This window comes from Peromyscus eremicus, chromosome 6 (genome assembly GCF_949786415.1).
Source record: "Peromyscus eremicus chromosome 6, PerEre_H2_v1, whole genome shotgun sequence".
NCBI classification, from domain to species: Eukaryota; Metazoa; Chordata; class Mammalia; order Rodentia; family Cricetidae; genus Peromyscus; species Peromyscus eremicus.
In genome coordinates this window covers 30,808,399-30,825,692 of record NC_081421.1, presented here as the reverse complement: position 1 = coordinate 30,825,692, position 17,294 = coordinate 30,808,399, and the positions used below count along the sequence as shown (strand labels likewise).

The 17,294-nt window shown below is 45.7% G+C and overlaps 1 protein-coding gene across 1 annotated transcript in view; it reads right to left on the bottom strand.

The window, feature by feature from the left end:
* The window catches only part of Usp13 (ubiquitin specific peptidase 13), a 118,320-nt gene that overhangs the window by 66,266 nt on the left and 34,760 nt on the right, over nt 1-17,294 (bottom strand). The window contains exons 4-6 of the mRNA XM_059265342.1: nt 15,392-15,513; nt 5,829-5,971; nt 3,121-3,305 (exon numbers count right to left, since the gene is read on the bottom strand). Coding sequence (XP_059121325.1) covers nt 3,121-3,305; nt 5,829-5,971; nt 15,392-15,513 — 450 coding nt within the window. The remainder of the gene's footprint in view (nt 1-3,120; nt 3,306-5,828; nt 5,972-15,391; nt 15,514-17,294) is intronic.

The window sequence follows — 17,294 nt, the reverse complement described above, 5'->3', positions numbered from 1 at the left end:
TTACCTGGAGTCCTGAAGGAACCAAATACCTGAGCAATTCTCAGTCACAAGAACTCTCGGTTTTCCAAGTGCTCTCCTCACTAAGGCCTTGAATCCTTCAGGAAGAATTTGGCTAAGGTTCAAACACTTCAAACAAAAGGTATCAGTAAAAAAAGGTAACCACACAAGGCAGTTCAAAGCCTAGGTGCTTTGAACACTCTGGAATCCAAGCCAGAGGCTATGCTCCTTGGGATCCCCTGCTACACATTAGAATTGTAAACAACCCACATTTGTAGCTAGGTGAAGTGTTGATGCTGTCGCTACTGTGACAGAACACCTGACACAGGTGACCTAAGGAGGAAAGATTTATTTTTATCACAATTCGAGGGTATGTTTCCACTAGGGTGAGGGAGTCAAGGCAGCAGGCATGTGAGACAGCTGGTCATGTGGCATCCGCACTCAGGAAGCAGACAGGGATGAATGCTTCCGCTCAGCCTGCTTTCTCCTTATTCTGTAGTTTGGGACCTGTGGGGTGGTCCCATTCAGGGTCAGTCTTCCCAGTAAATTAACCCAAGCTGGAAACCCCTCACAAATACGTCATAGGTGATTTTAGGTCCTGTCAAGTTGACGAGAGAAACCATCACAGTCAGGTTGTTCTGAGAACTGAGTTTCTTATATACTGGTCTCCACTGACTAATTTTGTCTACTTGACAAAAGCTAGAGCCATCAGAGAGAAAGAAACTTCAACTAAGAAAATGCCTCCATAATATCAAGCTGTAGGCAAGCCTTTAGGGTGTTTTCTTAATTAATGATTGATGTGTGAGGGCTCAGCCCATTGTGGGTGGTGCCATCACTGAGCAGGTGGTCCTGGCTTCTATAAGAAAGCAGGCTAAGCAAGCCATGAAGAGCAAGCCAGTAAGCAGCATCCCTCCATGACCTCTGCATCAATTCCTCCCTCTAGGTTCCTGCCCTGCTTAAGTTCCTGTCCTGACTTCCTTCAGTGATGAACAGTGATATGGAAACATAAGCGAAATTAACCCTTTTCTCTCCAATTTGCTTTTGGTCACAGTGTTTCATTGCAGCAATAATAACCCTAAGTCATGGCTCTACAAAACACTGCCCAATACGGCACATAACATAGGAAAGTCTAAACTGTAATGTTCTCTTCTTGCAGTAATTGCTTTTTAGTAATGATAAAATATCATGATCAAGGCAACTTATAGAAGGAAGAGTTTATTTGGATTTATGGTTCCATAAGGCTAATCTATAATGGTAGGGAGGCATGGCAACAGGTGTGCAGAGTAGAAAACTGAGAGATCACATCTCAACCTCACAGAGGAAGTAACAAGAGTGAACTGGAAGTAAAGGAAGGCTATATAAACTTTCAAAGCCCACCACCAGTGACACACTTCCTCTAGCAAGACTTGTGTTCTAAAAGTTCCATAACCTCCCCAAACAGCGCCAGCAACAGAGGATCAAGTGTTCACGTTCATGAGCCTACAGGAGATATTTCTCATTCAAATCATCACAAATTCCTGAATTGCACATCTTTCTGTAACCCCTAAAGAACACAGAGAAAGCTTTCTGTATCTGGTTTCCTCATTATTGAGTTCTCATTACCCATCAGGCGGTATTGTTACAGTGTTGGCCATCACGTATCGGTATCATTGCAGTGTGGACCCCCCAATGCATGGCCTGAATTTCTCTTTAAATCCCAGAACACTCAGAATAAGAGTTGGTTTACAGAGCCATTCACTTGGAAGGAAAATGTTTCATACCCGCAACTCATACTTTTGCAACTACTTTTCTCTGTTCAAATTATGAGTTTAAATAATTCCCTGATGAGAATGACAAGTCCGAGGCCAGTCTAACTACATAGTGAGTCTGAGGCCATCCAGATATACAGTGAGACTGTCTCAAAAAAAAAAAAATAAATAATAATAATAATAATACCACCATTCTATGAAATCTGGATGTAGGAAAATTCTCCAAAATGTAAAACAAAAGAATCCCTCCCACCATTTTGTGATGGAAAACTTGAAGACCAACTCTTGAGTAGGAAGACTTTGGCCAATGAACTCTGAGACAAACTAACTCATCACAAGAAACCACAAAGAGGAAAGAGAGAAGACAGGCGTCTTTACTCTTCTACAGACAGACATCATCACAGCTTAGAACAGAGAGGAAAGAGACATAAAAGCTGAAAAGATGGAGACACCAGGGCTGATTGCTGCTCTAGATGTGAGGTTAAAAACTGTTTCCAAGATGGCAAGATGACAGGTCCTCATGACCACTGCTCAGTGTTTAAGTTTTGTGTCTTGACCTGGTATTACTTCCCTTTTCCATCACAAAATGGTGGGAGGGATGAATGCGGTGTACAGATGTGGTCCAAAGCCAACCATTTAGAGAAGATGGATTGAGAGCAGAGAGGGACAACACAGCTGGCTGTCTGGGGAGCTGAACCTTCTGAAGGTATGAGAATCATCACTGCTGGGGCTCGAAGCACAGGAAAATGTTTCTGTTTATTGATTTTATTTTCACATTTTTATCTATCTCTTTATTCACACACACACACACACACACACACACACACACACACACGCATGCATCTGCAGGTACACACTCTTGCATGCCACAGCACACATGGAAATCAGTGGACAACATGTAGGAGTTGTCTTTCTCCTTCCGCCATGTGAGTCTCGGGATCAAACTGTTCAGTAATCAGCTTGTCAGGTTTGGATGCATTGTCTTTACCACTGAGCCAGGTACCTCTACAGCCCCACTGATTTCTCATATATCACTCATCCCTGAATGGTACTAATAATGTCCACAGTGAATTCTAGTGTTGTCTTCCGCCATCTTAACAGAGGATTCAATATGCACATTCACTCCCTAGATCCATTTTCCTGCTCGGGTCCCCACAGCCATGAGATAAAAAACAGCAGTTAATTTTACTCACACCTTACTGAACACCGCTGGACTAAAGGTGTTACGCTCGTGAACAAACACAAGAGAAGCTCCATCAACGTCCCCAGGATGAGGAATCTCAAGCACTCATACCACAATTAATGAGAGGCAAAGGTCAGGTCTCAGACCTGTGCTGATAAATGTGAGATGCCAGTCACGCAAAGCCACACTCACCTGCCCCATCGGGTGTGATGGTGCCCAGCTTCACGGCCAGAGGATAGCCCATGTCTCTGTAATGCTCCAGTGCATGGCCATTGCCCCCTGAGCTGTCAAAAAACCACTTCCCACACAGAACAGAGCCGTCAGTCAGATTCAGCCAGAGGTTCTCCCGCAGGTCACACCGGGCACACTTCCAGCCGCTAGAAAGGCACCAGAGAACAGTGAGAACAGCTAGCACATCAGAAAAACACTGACGTGTGAAAAATGAACAGCATCTCCTACAGGCAGCACCGGGTTCTCACCCCAGGACAGTACTGCTCCCCATCCAGAGCACAGGACCATCCATCCAGTGCCCTGCCTGCCTCCCAGACTGAGCCAGAGACTATCAGCACCTCCGGCATGGCTCTTTAAAAAAGTGGCACATGATATGAAGGGCAAGAAAGAGGTCATGTCCTCCAAACTCCCACTTACAGGACAGTGGCTCCTAAACAAAGTGCAAATGTGGAGGATCCCATGTGGACGACATTTCCAAAACATTACCCATACACGGTAAAACTGACGTGGATTAAAACTATGCTGTAATCCAACGTGGGCATGTCCCAGGAAGACCTGTACATTAAAGGCACGGTCCTCAGTATGGCATTATGAAGCCAGCATAGTTTGCAAGTGGACATAATGTACCTGTAAAACAGTTGTCTCAACATTTACATTTGGGGTTGGAGATCATTGGTACAGTCGGCTTTGGTCAAAGGGGTTTCTCTTTGCAATGGGCAGCGGGGACTACAGAGACTAATAACTGGTCAACATGCTGAAAACAAGAGGCTTTTGAATGCTCAGCCATACATGGGACTTCTACATCACCTCCCCTAGGGCTCAGAATACTGCAGAAAGAATATGAGAGGTGGAGTGTTGTGGAACACTGTCTTCTAGGCACGACACAGCCACTGCCCTCTTGAATTCATAGTGGTTGTGTCTACAAGATTGGGCCCATTCTATCACAAAGTACGAAGACGCTCATGTGTTTACCCACATGTAAGTGCACTGTGTATGTGCTGGTGCCAGTGGAGACCCAAGAAGGCACAAGATCCCCTAGAACTGGAGCTAGATGGTTTTAAGCCTCCATGTAGGTGCCGGGAACCAAACCCAGGTCCTCTGCAAGAGCAGTAAGTGCTCTTAACTGCCGAGCCACCTCTCCAGCACCCATTGGGAAATACTTTCAAAGGGCACATTAGAGCTCAGGACCCCCTCCTCTCTCCTTTCACTCCACCATGAGCTAAACAGCCTGTGCCACCGCAGATACCCTACCTGATACACTGTATCACCACTGACTAAAAGCAATGGCCAACTAACCATGAGTGATGCTGCCAACCATGAGCCAAGACCAACTTCCCTCCATTAATGGCTGATCTAGCTCAAGCGTTTGCTATAAAAGATGACTGACGTACCCTACTACACTACAATTCTAAATTAAGAAAATAAGTCACCCAAACTGAACACTAAATGCCAGTTACGGGTCAAATGGCTAGCAGAAAGTCCTATCATCTAATTCTAGAAAATTCTACAGAGGGAGAAACTGAGGTCCAGAGGTGATGTGCCTTCTACAAAACTACTTTCTTAAAACAGACAGCAGTGTGGTCATGGGTCAATGAAACTGGACATATTCCTAAGCACCATCTGTTCTTTCCCCCTGACATCTGCCTTCAGAGATGCTGCTGAATCCCACTGAGCACTCTGGCCTGCTGGAGACAGCCCAATATTGCTTCAAGTCAGACCCCTGAGAATGAACTCAGACACATCGATCTGGATGTGTGGGAGCTGAACCCAGCAGAATGGGGACAAGTAAGAAAAGGCAGAAGCCAGCACAAGATGTCACCAAGTGACCATGACCACTACGGGGCCTGAGCTCAGGCCTGATGAGGAACTGCAGGGGATAAGTGTTCCCCAAGCGGGAAGGGGCCGAGTGTTGATTCACCCACTCCACTGCCAGCGTGAGGTCCCAGAGGACAACAGCTTCAACTGGCATGTCTGACCATCCCACGCACTGCGCAGCTGTTGCTGCCAAGTGCAACATCCCTGCACAGAGCTGCAAATGTGTGCAAACACCAGCTTTGCTGCAGGGCAGGACCTGGGCTTAGGTTTAGGGCCGAGAGCACTCAGCACCACTGTAAAGGTCTAGGTACGTTCAGGAAGAGGTTTTTATCTTTGTTGGGTTTTTTTTTCTTTCTTTTGTAAAACAATTTTTAAAGTTAGCATGCAAAATGGTGGGTCTCATTATGACATTCCATGCACGTGGATCATTATAGTTTGTTCTAATAAGTCTTCCTCCACAGCCCCCCTCATGCCCACACTTCTCCCCTCTGCTTTCATATCCCGTGGGTTCTATTGTCCCCTTTTACTCCATCACTTCAGATCTCTTCCTGCCATCATGACCCCCTTTCAAGTTTCATGATCTGCACATACACAAATGTGCAAATGTGTATATGTGTGTAAACACTTAAATAAATTTAAATCTAAATATGTATATGAGAGAAAACAGACTTTGTCTTTCAGAGTCTGACTTATTTCTATGAACAATTTCCAGTTTTTATTGGATTTGTAATAAAAGGCATCTGCTAAGAAAATATTTAAAACTCATAATTCAGAGAAAAAGTAGAAAATCAGATGTTGCTTTGACCAATTTGGGGGGGGGGGGCTAAAGTTCCATTTTTCTAGCAGACTCTCACCTGGGAGGAATCCTGACCCCGTTGTCCAGCTGGGCCAGATTGCTGGCATACTTCGATACTGGCAGTTCATTCTCCCACGTGTCTGGATCCTGCTTCCTATAAGGCGACTTTGAGCTGAGCACTGCATCACATGCAATTGTTACCTAGGAGGCAAAGCCAGGGAGAACAGTGAAAACCCAGCTTCCAGACATGATCATAGAGGCTTAGAAAGGAATGCAGCAGCCTCGCTGTGGGAATTCAGTTACACCACGGTGAGGTCCGTTCCCCTCCATCTGCCTAGACTGGACCCTGGCATGGGGCTTGGGTACTGATATTGACAAGAAAACATGGAAGCAAATTCCAGTCATCAGCTCCAGCTTAGCATTCACACGGAATAATCCCTACCACTTAGCAAGTGGGGTGAAAAGGGTGAGGGAGCAAGCCAGGAACAGGAGTGCCCAGAATCTGCCCGAGGGCTGTGTTTCCTCCTAATGTACTAAGATATCCAATATCCTCGACTCACATGGCATGGGGTCAAGGGCACTTGAGTGGAATGCACACAGCACAGCTCCACTTCTTAGTCTAATGCAGATATGAGGTTGGCAGAGTGTTCCTGAGTGTTCCTGGGCTAGATGGGTCCGCTCACAAGCAGGTGTGATGCCCTGCTCAGTACCCTCTGCTCTCTCTCAACACACCTGCCTAATGCTGCAAGCTGTTCTCTAGCTCCTATAAAAGTTAAATTCTGCTGGAAAGTAACAGTACAGCCACTTTGAAAGCAGACCAGTCATCCTTCAAATGATCAAACAGTTGCCGCAGGACCAAGCAGATCTACAGCTAGAGGTATAACCAAGAGACGTTGAAAACATGTTGTTACAAGAGGACGGATTAAAAGACAGCTGTAATAGCATGTTAGCTACATAACAAAAGCAGCCCAGATGCCTGTCAATAAGGAATGAAAAGCCAAATGTAGGATGTTCATACAATGGAATTTTACTTGTCAATAAAAAGAAACAGGATTCCAACCTATGATGCAATGTGAATAAATCTGGAAAATGTATGCTGAGTGAAAAGAGCCAATTATATTCTTTGGGGCCTCAGAAAGCTTAGTAGCATGAGTGGATAGTTAGACCTTTCAAAGTGGACACCTACTCATCTTGTAATGGATACAACCTGCATTGAGCTGTCCTGTCAACAACCATCACAATGCATCTCCCACCAGTATACAACCTGCAGTGAGATATCCTGTCAATAACCATCACAATGCATCTCCCTCCAGTATACAACCTGCAGTGAGATATCCTGTCAATAACCATCACAATGCATCTCCTGCCAGTATATAACCTGCAGTGAGATATCCTGTCAACAACCATCACAATGCATCTCCTGCCAGTATACAACCTGCAGTGAGATATCCTGTCAACAACCATCACAATGCATCTCTTCCACCAGTATACAACCTGCAGTGAGCTACCCTGTCAACAACCATCACAATGCATCTCTTCCACCAGTATACAACCTGCAGTGAGATATCCTGTCAACCATCACAATGCATCTCCCGCCAGTATACAACCTGCAGTGAGATATCCTGTCAACCATCACAATGCATCTCCCGCCAGTATACAACCTGCAGTGAGATATCCTGTCAATAAACATCACAATGCATCTCCTGCCAGTATACAACCTGCAGTGAGATATCCTGTCAATAACCATCACAATGCATCTCCCGCCAGTATACAACCTGCAGTGAGATACCCTGTCAACAACCATCACAATGCATCTCCTGCCAGTATACAACCTGCAGTGAGATAACCTGTCAACAACCATCACAATGCATCTCCCGCCAGTATACAACCTGCAGTGAGATATCCTGTCAATAACCATCACAATGCATCTCCTGCCAGTATATAACCTGCAGTGAGATATCCTGTCAACTATCACAATGCATCTCCCACCAGTATACAACCTGCAGTGAGATATCCTGTCAACCATCACAATGCATCTCCCTCCAGTATACAACCTGCAGTGAGATATCCTGTCAACCATCACAATGCATCTCCTGCCAGTATATAACCTGCAGTGAGATATCCTGTCAACAACCATCACAATGCATCTCCCACCAGTATACAACCTGCAGTGAGATATCCTGTCAACTATCACAATGCATCTCTCGCCAGTATACAACCTGCAGTGAGATATCCTGTCAACAACCATCACAATGCATCTCCCACCAGTATACAACCTGCAGTGAGATATCCTGTCAACAACCATCACAATGCATCTCCCACCAGTATACAACCTGCAGTGAGATATCCTGTCAACCATCACAATGCATCTCCCACCAGTATACAACCTGCAGTGAGATATCCTGTCAACTATCACAATGCATCTCTCGCCAGTATACAACCTGCAGTGAGATATCCTGTCAATAACCATCACAATGCATCTCTCGCCAGTATACAACCTGCAGTGAGATATCCTGTCAATAAACATCACAATGCATCTCCTGCCAGTATACAACCTACAGTGAGATATCCTGTCAACTATCACAATGCATCTCCCGCCAGTATACAACCTGCAGTGAGATATCCTGTCAATGACCATCACAATGCATCTCCCGCCACCTGGCAGATTCCATGCCTGGACCGGAAGTCCTGCAACCCGTGTCCTCAGCGCGGCTTCCCATTGCCAGCAGGAGCTTGTTTTCCCAGCTGCCTGGCATGTGCCATCCTTCTATGCATTTTCTCCACATACCACACACACATTATTGACAGGGGTTTTGACTTACAACAGTCAGATAAAAATCTTTTTTTCTTTGAATATCTTTTCAGAAGACATCCAACAAATTTTCCTCAGGCCCCTGGGGCTGCCATAACACACGGGCCTAGTGTCTTCAGAAATCATCCTTTTCGTGGGACCTCAGCCAAGGTCAAGCTGATGCTCCTGTGACTACACTGAGTTCGTTCCCCTGGAGGTGATGCTGGACTGAAATGAAGAGACCTGGACTCCTCCTCAAATCTCAGAGGCCTCAAATCCCTGGAACTGGCTCCTGAGAATTGACTGTTAATTTTAAAAAAATTCAGTATCCTTATATTTGTCTCAATGCTATTCACAATTGTCAAGGAAAGAGAAATAACTGCGTGTCTATCAACTGATGACCGGGAAGAAAATGATGTTTGCGTACAATGGAATGCTGTATACCCATGGCAGTGAACCAAAACCCTGTCACTTGCAACAACATAGAACTGAAGATCATTACGTTAAGTAAAATCAATCAGCCAGGCACAGAAAGACAGTACCACATGCTCTCTCGTGTGTGGAACACTACAAAGCTAATCCCATTAACTTTAGCAGTCTGGTGGTTACCTGGAGCTGGAGAGAGGACTGAGCCAGGAGATGAAGGTTGGTTACTGAGTACGAGGTTGGCTAGATAAGGGAATTCGGGGTACTCATACACAGCGCAGACTTCACACGTAATAAAGGATTCTGAATGTTTTTATCATAAAGATGTTAAGTGCTTGAGAGGACAGATATATTTTGTATAATACTAGAGGAACCAGCCTCAATATTATACATCCCAGGGGCTCAGGAGAGAGAACTACTAATGGCGAAGACTATTTTCGGGAAAAATGAATCTCAGCACACCGAGCTCTTGGTCCATTCACTTTAATTTTCCCCATCATCTCTTGCTTTACACTTATATATCCCCCAAAAATCACAATCCTCCCCTCTACCCAGGACACCCAGCTTGAATTTCCTCAGGCAGTGATTGTCCCATATCAGGATCAAATGGAGGGGTGATAAGAATCACAAAGAGGGGCAATAGTTGTTAATTACCATTTGCAACCCAAAGGGGAAGTGACTAATGAATTAACTAAAGGCTAAATTCAGGTAATATCTAAGAAGAGGGATCTTATGTGCACAACTATAATCTTAAATGTGTTTGGTAAAAAATGTTAAAAATCTATAAGTTACTAGTGTAAGGATTCTGTCCTTAATTACGTCATCAGCCTGTGATGGCATCCCAGCCTAAAAAGTGGGTGGGCCCTCTGTGAGTCTCTCTCTTTCCTTTCTGCTCCTTCCTTCCATCTGGACCTCCTCCTTCTCTTTCCGCGCTCCCTCCCTCTCTCTCTCTCTCCCTCTCCCCCCCCCCCCAATAAAGCTCTAAAAAGGTAACGATGGCCTGTGATTCCTCCTCCAGCACTCTCCTCCATCGGCATGGCTGCCACGGGCGGCGGCCAGCCACGAGCAGCATGCCATTTAACCAACATTGGTGCCGAAACCCGGGATAGACCACTGAGGACCTGCTGACTGCTGCTGCCTGCCACCTCCTCCCCCATCCAGCGAGACCACGAGACGACAAGCGTGCATACATCCCTCGCCTCCCCTGGACCCCTACACAGCTACCACTACTGCTACCGCCATGATTCTTCACCACAGTGAGTGAGTCTGCCGTTCTCACGGCTGTAGTCTGAGCTATATTCTTTGCAACAGACACCCCGGCAGTTGTCCTCAGGCTGCGCTGACATCGGCAGACACATTTTCGCTCCTGATGAGGTGGTCAATGCTGTCTTGGGTCTACCAGGTGGACCAACTGCAGTGCAGCCGCAGCCCTTCCCATCCCTTGACGAAGAGGATGGTGAACTTGAGCTGATTCTTAGATCTCTCTTCACTCTCGGGGACGCCCGAGATTGGAGTCTGATCCCGGTTTGTTATTTTAATTTTTTATTTTTCTCTTGGCTACAGCCATGAGACAAAGGGGTGGATACGATACATTTACCACCTACAATTGGCGGATGGGGCGGGCACCAGTAAACCTGGCAGCATAACAGCGTAAACCTGGCCACATAACAGTGTCGCGGGAACTTCTGCCAGCAAATGGGCAAATACAAGTTACTTTATCCCCAAGCTTTCTGCTAAAGTTCTAAACCCTTCTGTTTCCCCACTTCTGTGTCTGCCAGTGCAGCCTTTTCTGTCTGACTTCCGCCAGCAGTGGGCGGGCTCAAATGGGCGGCCTTGGGTGGCTTCTATGACTTGCCCTAACTCACCTTAACTCCACCCACTCATTACAAGCTTTTCTCTTCCCAGTTGCCTGTTCTAACTCACTGTTCAGCCAATGATACAGGACCATCACAGAACCGGAGTCCAGAGATTATCAACATCTTGTCAAACAGAAAGTTCTCAGCCACAGCCAAGAGGGATACATGTCTCCAGAGCAAACGGATGACAGACAGCATCCCACAACGCCTGTCGACCTCAGAAAACTCCCCTTCTCCATTCCCCCCAGAGCCAACCGATGTCCAAAAGTCAGCTGGAAGCAGTTTTTGAGAGGAACAACGCCCCTATTCCCATCTACCTGCTTTTTTTATAATAAGCGAAAGTCTGGGATGTAAGGATTCTGTCCTTAATTACATCATCAGCCTGCGATAGCATACCAGCCTAAAAAGCAGGTGGGCCCTCTGTGAGTCTCTCTCTTTCCTTTCCGCTCCTTCCTTCCATCTGGACCTCCTTCTTCTCTTTACACTCTCTCTCTCTCTCTCTCTCTCTCTCTCTCTCTCTCTCTCTCTCTCTCTCTCTCCTCTCTCCATCTCTCTTCCTCCCACTCCCTCTCTCTCCCTCTCTATCCCTCTCTTCCCCTCTGCCCCCGTCCCAATAAAGCTCTAAAAAGGTAACCATGGCCTGTGATTCCTCCTCCAGCACTCTCCTCCGTCGGCATGGCCACTGCGGGCGGCGGCCAGCCACAAGGAACAGCAGCGCCATTTAACCAACAGCTAGGTCAATGGGAGAAAATAAAACTGTCTTCTTTTTTCCTGTGGTTCCTATCTGTCCAAGCTGTCTGCCGTTTTTCTGCAGGGTGGGAGAAAGTGTGCTCAGTCTCTAGGCAACCTGTGTACAGGTGATAATTACAGGGAGGCTTGAACTGGGGTTCTGGCTGAGCATAGCTGCTAGCACACAGGTTATCTAAATATTCCTAGAAGTGGTTAGTTAAGGAGTTAGAGGTCTAAAGTTAGTAAGGCTGTAAGAAGGAAGAGTCTGAGCTAAATTGTATAAAGCTACTACTTAATGTCTACCTGACCTAGGTGGTGTCCCCTTGTGGAATTTACCTTAAGTCAGGAGAATTGTATGTGGGCTGCTATCATTGTTAGTCCTTGAAAGTTGGGCGCCCACCTGGGCAGTGTCTCCTTGTGGAATTTAAGTCAGGAGACTTGCACATGAGCTGTTATCACTGTTAGTCCTCAGAAGTTGGGCAACCACCTGGGCGGTGTCTCCTTGTGGAATTTACCTTAAGTCAGGAGACTCTCCTGTGGGCTGTTATCACTGTTATCCTCGGAAGTTGGGCGCCCACCTGGGCGGTGTTTCCTGTAGTCTTTGAAAGTGGCTAAGGGAGATATCTGATTCCAGAGAAAGCCTTTCCTGAGGCTGTTCTCCAAATACCTGGAATGTGTATGTCCAGAGAGTAATCAGTCCACACTGTTAGCCCTTCTTAGGGAAAAGTCAATTGGGAAAACTATGAAGGCACACATGATTTTTCATAACAGAATACAGCTGATATATAACAAGCCAAGTAACACCAAAAACTCCTTGGGATTTGGCTTCCTCTGAAGGAACTCCCTGATCCCTCCAGGTAGTGACTGCCATAACCAGCTGAGTTCTTATGATATATTCCTGCAGCCTGCAGCAGATATGAATCCCAGCACACAACCCAGGAGTCATGAGGACTCTGAGATGCGACACAGCCTAGGCTATGCAGCGAGGCCCTCCCTGTCTCAGAGCAGAACAAAACAAAAGGCCATTTCACAGTATAATTGGCACTCTGCCCTAAGATTATGTTTTAAATATATCAAGTAATTTGAAAAAGGAAAAAATTAAGAAATTTTGCTAAATGACTTAATTACCCTTGAGAAGGCCACATACTCAAACTCCGATCCTTCCTCATTGCTTTACTGTAACTTTCAGTCACCCGTGCTCCTGATGTTTTTACTTCTGTGTTAGCTGGATGTGGCAACTTCCAAACAGTAGTCTTTCTTCCCAATACATCCAGGGATACCTCATTGTTGGCCTAGAATCAGCTATGGTGGGGGTCTACTGTAGCGATCACCACTCAGAGTTGTTGAGCAGGACAAGCACACCACTGGCAGATTCCAGGCTCTGGGGTACCCGCTATGAGCCCCTCCACTCAGAGGTGGTCTGCTCTCTGGTAGGACTTACAGGATAATTCAAAGTGTTCTGTGGTAACACACCTAAGAGACGTTGAACACTTTTTTTAGACAAAGCATTTTCTTTTTAATTAAAAGTTCAAAAGAAAATCCTCAAACGCTAAAAACCTAGCAGCAAACGCATGGAAAGAAGGTGAACTAACTAACTAGCTAAAGCCTGTGGCTTAGCATTAGAGATGCAAACCCAGGCTTCCCTCTCAACCGGCCCACCTTCAGAGTTCTCTTGTTTTCCATTTTTTAAACCATTTCTTAAAGAGACATTTTATTCAAATTTTCACTTAAAGTACTTTCAAAGACTGTTATTAAGGATTTTATGTATCTTGCTAGTTTGGGATTTCTAGGGCACGTTCTTAAACCTTTCAACTTACACTCTGAATGAAGAAATGTTTTAACAGTAGTGTATGGGGATGGTTCTTCATTTGTTTTTTGAGTTTTTTGGGGGGTTGGTTTGGTTTGGTGGAGTTTTTTGTTTGTTTGGTTGGTGTGGTGTGGTGTGGTTTGGTTTGGTTTGGGGTTTGGTTGTTTGTTTGAGACAGGATCTCACTCCATAGCAGTAAATTCCTAGCAATCCACCTGCTTCAGCTTCCCCAGTGCGGGATTACAAGCATGACTCACTGGGCCTGGTTTGGGGCTTTTTCTTAATATTTACATTTTTCACATAAAAAGGTGAATGAATGAAAATTTTTCATGGCATTTATTCACAATATGCTCTTTACTTCCTTCCCCACAGCAAAACCAGAGTTTTATTGAACTGGAGCATAAGAACTCTCAGCACTGGGGCTGGAGAGATGGCTCAGGGTTAAGGTTCAATACCCAGCACCCAGAAGGCAGCTCACAACTGTCTGTAACTCCAGTTCCAGGGATCTGATACCTTTACACAGACACACAGGCAAAACCCCAATATGCATAAATTAAAAATAAAAGAACTCTCAGCATTAGAGACACAAGTGTTGGTACACTTCAGGTTAAGACCATTTTATCCACTAATGTATTTTATTCCTGGTAACAGCCATGAGTCAGCATGGGAAATCCGAGAAAGCGACAGTCATTCATTTCCACAAGCCTCACTGAACACCTCATGCGAAAAAGGATGCCTTACATTTAGTAAGTGGGAGGGCTGCAGCAGCTAGATGCACAATGCTCTTAATTCTATGGTCTTAAATTTAGCTGTATGATAGATCAGAAGAAAATAGGTTACGTTAGAAACTTTGTCCCTCTGAACATGGAAACTCTAAGCACAAGCATCCCCTTTTGGCAGGAGCAGCTGAGCAGATGGTTCTCGCTGGTCAGGGTCTGTCGAAGGTTCTGGTGGAGTTTGAAGAGGGGGAAATGAACTGGCATGTTTAAATGGAACCCACCTTGTCCCATTGCTATCTGGGGCCAGGCTACAGGAAACAGGTATCCGTGCACACAGTGAAGAAGGGGGAGAGAGTTCTGGAAGCCACACAGGAAGCGAGGGAGGAGAAGCAAGGACATCTTGGGTCACAGAAGCCCTGTGACCTCTCTGAGGACTCCAGAATCAAATACAACAGGCAGCTTGCCCATCCTGCCACCAACCCAGCACCCAGTTCCTCCAGGAAAAGCAAGACCCTTCCATGAAACTGACTCTGAGAAAAGAAAACAGGAAAAAGGAAGGGAGTGGAGGAGCGGGAAGGGGCTCACTACCAAAACTAGGAGACAGCCATCCTGGTTCCCGGAGGGGCGAAGCTGAGGTGAGCGTGTCTTCCCCGGGCTCTCCAGGCCAGGATGTGAGAGCAGCTGGTTCTTTCTATAACTGTGCTGCTACTGTTCCAGCAGGCAAACTCTTCCAATTTTTCAAACAAAATCTCACATGGACGGGCAGCATAAAAACCTAACAGACACGTTGTCATCCCTCCGACCGAAACACAGTCCCTCTCCAGCTGTCCCAGCACCTGTGAGGTGCATTCTGTGACAATCCCAGCAACAGACCGGCCAAGACATAGGAGCCAGCCCAGGCCAGAGGAGCCCAGCCTCGTGGGCAACGAATACCAAATAGAGGTGGCAAGGTGGTGTGGGCCAGCAATAAGGAAAGGCCACTCTGTGGACCTTGGAGGAGACAGATACTCCTGTCCATACTCTGTCTTTATTTACTTATTTGAGGTTTTTGTTTTTTGAGACAGGTCTTATTATGTGGCCCTGGGTGACCTTGAACTCGCTATTTAGCTCAGGGTAGCCTCCATCCCAACCTTAGTGCTGGGATCATAATCATATGCTCCACTTTATCCTCTTCTTCCTCTGGACCAGCCTTCCCCACCCCGCCTCCACACACAACATACAGCCACGTGCACACACACACACACACACACACACACACACACACACACGTAGACAACGTGCATACTCACTGACCAAGGCTGGCAACTCCTCGATGTTTGGAAGGTCTATTTCATAATGGTCTGGGAATATAACAAGTTTGGCTTCATCTTCATATTCATAATCTTCACTATTTAAATCGTCATCCGAATCTAGATCTGAGGAAAGAATAAAAACAAAAGGAAGTGAGGAGAGGGTAGGCCATGCCAAGGCAGCTCTCACAGGGAATCCACAGGCTTAGAAGGACACTAAGGACAGGATCTGACCCTGACAGAACCGACCATCCTCCCACCCCACACCAGGAGAAGCAGGCCCTCCCATCTTTCCTAAGAGGTGTATACTTGTTTATCAATGACTGTCACATCATAAAGCCTCACAGAGTGGGCACACGTGCTAAAATCTGAATTTATAGGCTTTAAAGCAACAGATGTTTCCACTATGAATTTAGGGCCATACTTTCACTAGAACAAAGAAAACAAATTGTACGTGTGTGTGTGTGTGTGTGTGTGTGTGTGTGTGTGTGTGTGTGTGTCTAGGCCAAAGGTCAGGTATCATTCCTCAGGTGCCATCCATCTTCTATTTTGAGAGAAGGTCTCCCACTAGCATGAAGCTCACTGATGCAGTGAGACTGGCTGGCCAGTGAGCCCTAGAAATCTGCTATTTTGGCCTTCCCAGTGCCGGCATTACAAGCATATACCACCACATCCATTTTGGAGGGAGGATATCTGGGGACTTTCCTAACTGAGCCGTTTCCCCTGCCCAGATGCACGTGGGTCTGAGAGTGGGTAAAGCTGGCTCTAACGCTGGTCTACACATTTAACACAACTTTAAGTAAGTCACAAACGCTAACCTCAGTACTTTCATCATGTTCAGCGTGAAAAGGGTAGCACTCCCCTTCAGAGGGGAGAAATGAGACACGGTAGAGAGGAGACCCAGCCCAAGGTAGGTTCCAATAAACAGTAGCTGTTACTTAGAAACCCACCCCATCTCCATCATTGCCTCTCCCTTCTCTCTGTTCTCCCCATCTCTAACAGTGGTTGAAATCTTGAAAACCAAAAAGAACCCATCATGTGAGAAGTCCTGTTGTCCTAGGGCCTAGAAAATTCTCTAAGTAAAACAAGCCTCTCTGACCCATCCTCTGCCAGGCCACCCTTGTGCTTGGTCCATCGCTGGTAAAGGTTAGGTGACAGTTCAGGGGAATGTCTTGTCATAATATTTACATGGACAGCACAGCCTTGTCCTCAGGGCTGCCAGCATCCCAGGTCATGTTTGTGTGTTTATATGTTTGGGACTATGGTGATGAAAAACAGTCAAGTGATGTTCCACTCACACCCAAAGCCACACACACAAATGGACTCTGTTGACAGAAGGAAACCGCTGGGCTGCACTACAGCAGGGACCCGAGAACCAAGGGTCTAAATTCTATTACCACCGTTAATGAAACGCTGCCCTACTTCTGTCCTGCCTTTCACTCTCAAAAGCAGGACCATTCTAAGCAAAAAATAAGACACAGCAAAAATATAACCCAAACATAATAAAAGACTCTAAATCTTAAGATTCAGAAACACCAAAATAAAGACCCCAACGTTACAAATTGCTCACTTAACAAAAGGCAGTTTCAAAGGAGAGTCTAATAGTTTAAGAAACAACTCAAAAAACTTACTTAAAGGGAAAAATTCAAACGAAAAATACCAGAATTATCCAAAATTCCAGATATTTTTGTTTTCTGTTTGTTTTATTTTTAAATATTTGCAAATATTGGGACCTAAGATAAAACAATAAATTCTTTTGTTTCATACACATTTAAAAACAATAGTGTGCCTGCATCTGATTGTAGCCCATCTATGGTAGTTTGAAAGAAAATGGCCCCAAAAGGGAGTGGCACTATTATGAGGTATAGCATGTTGGAAGAAGTCTGTCACTGTGGGGTTGAGCTTTG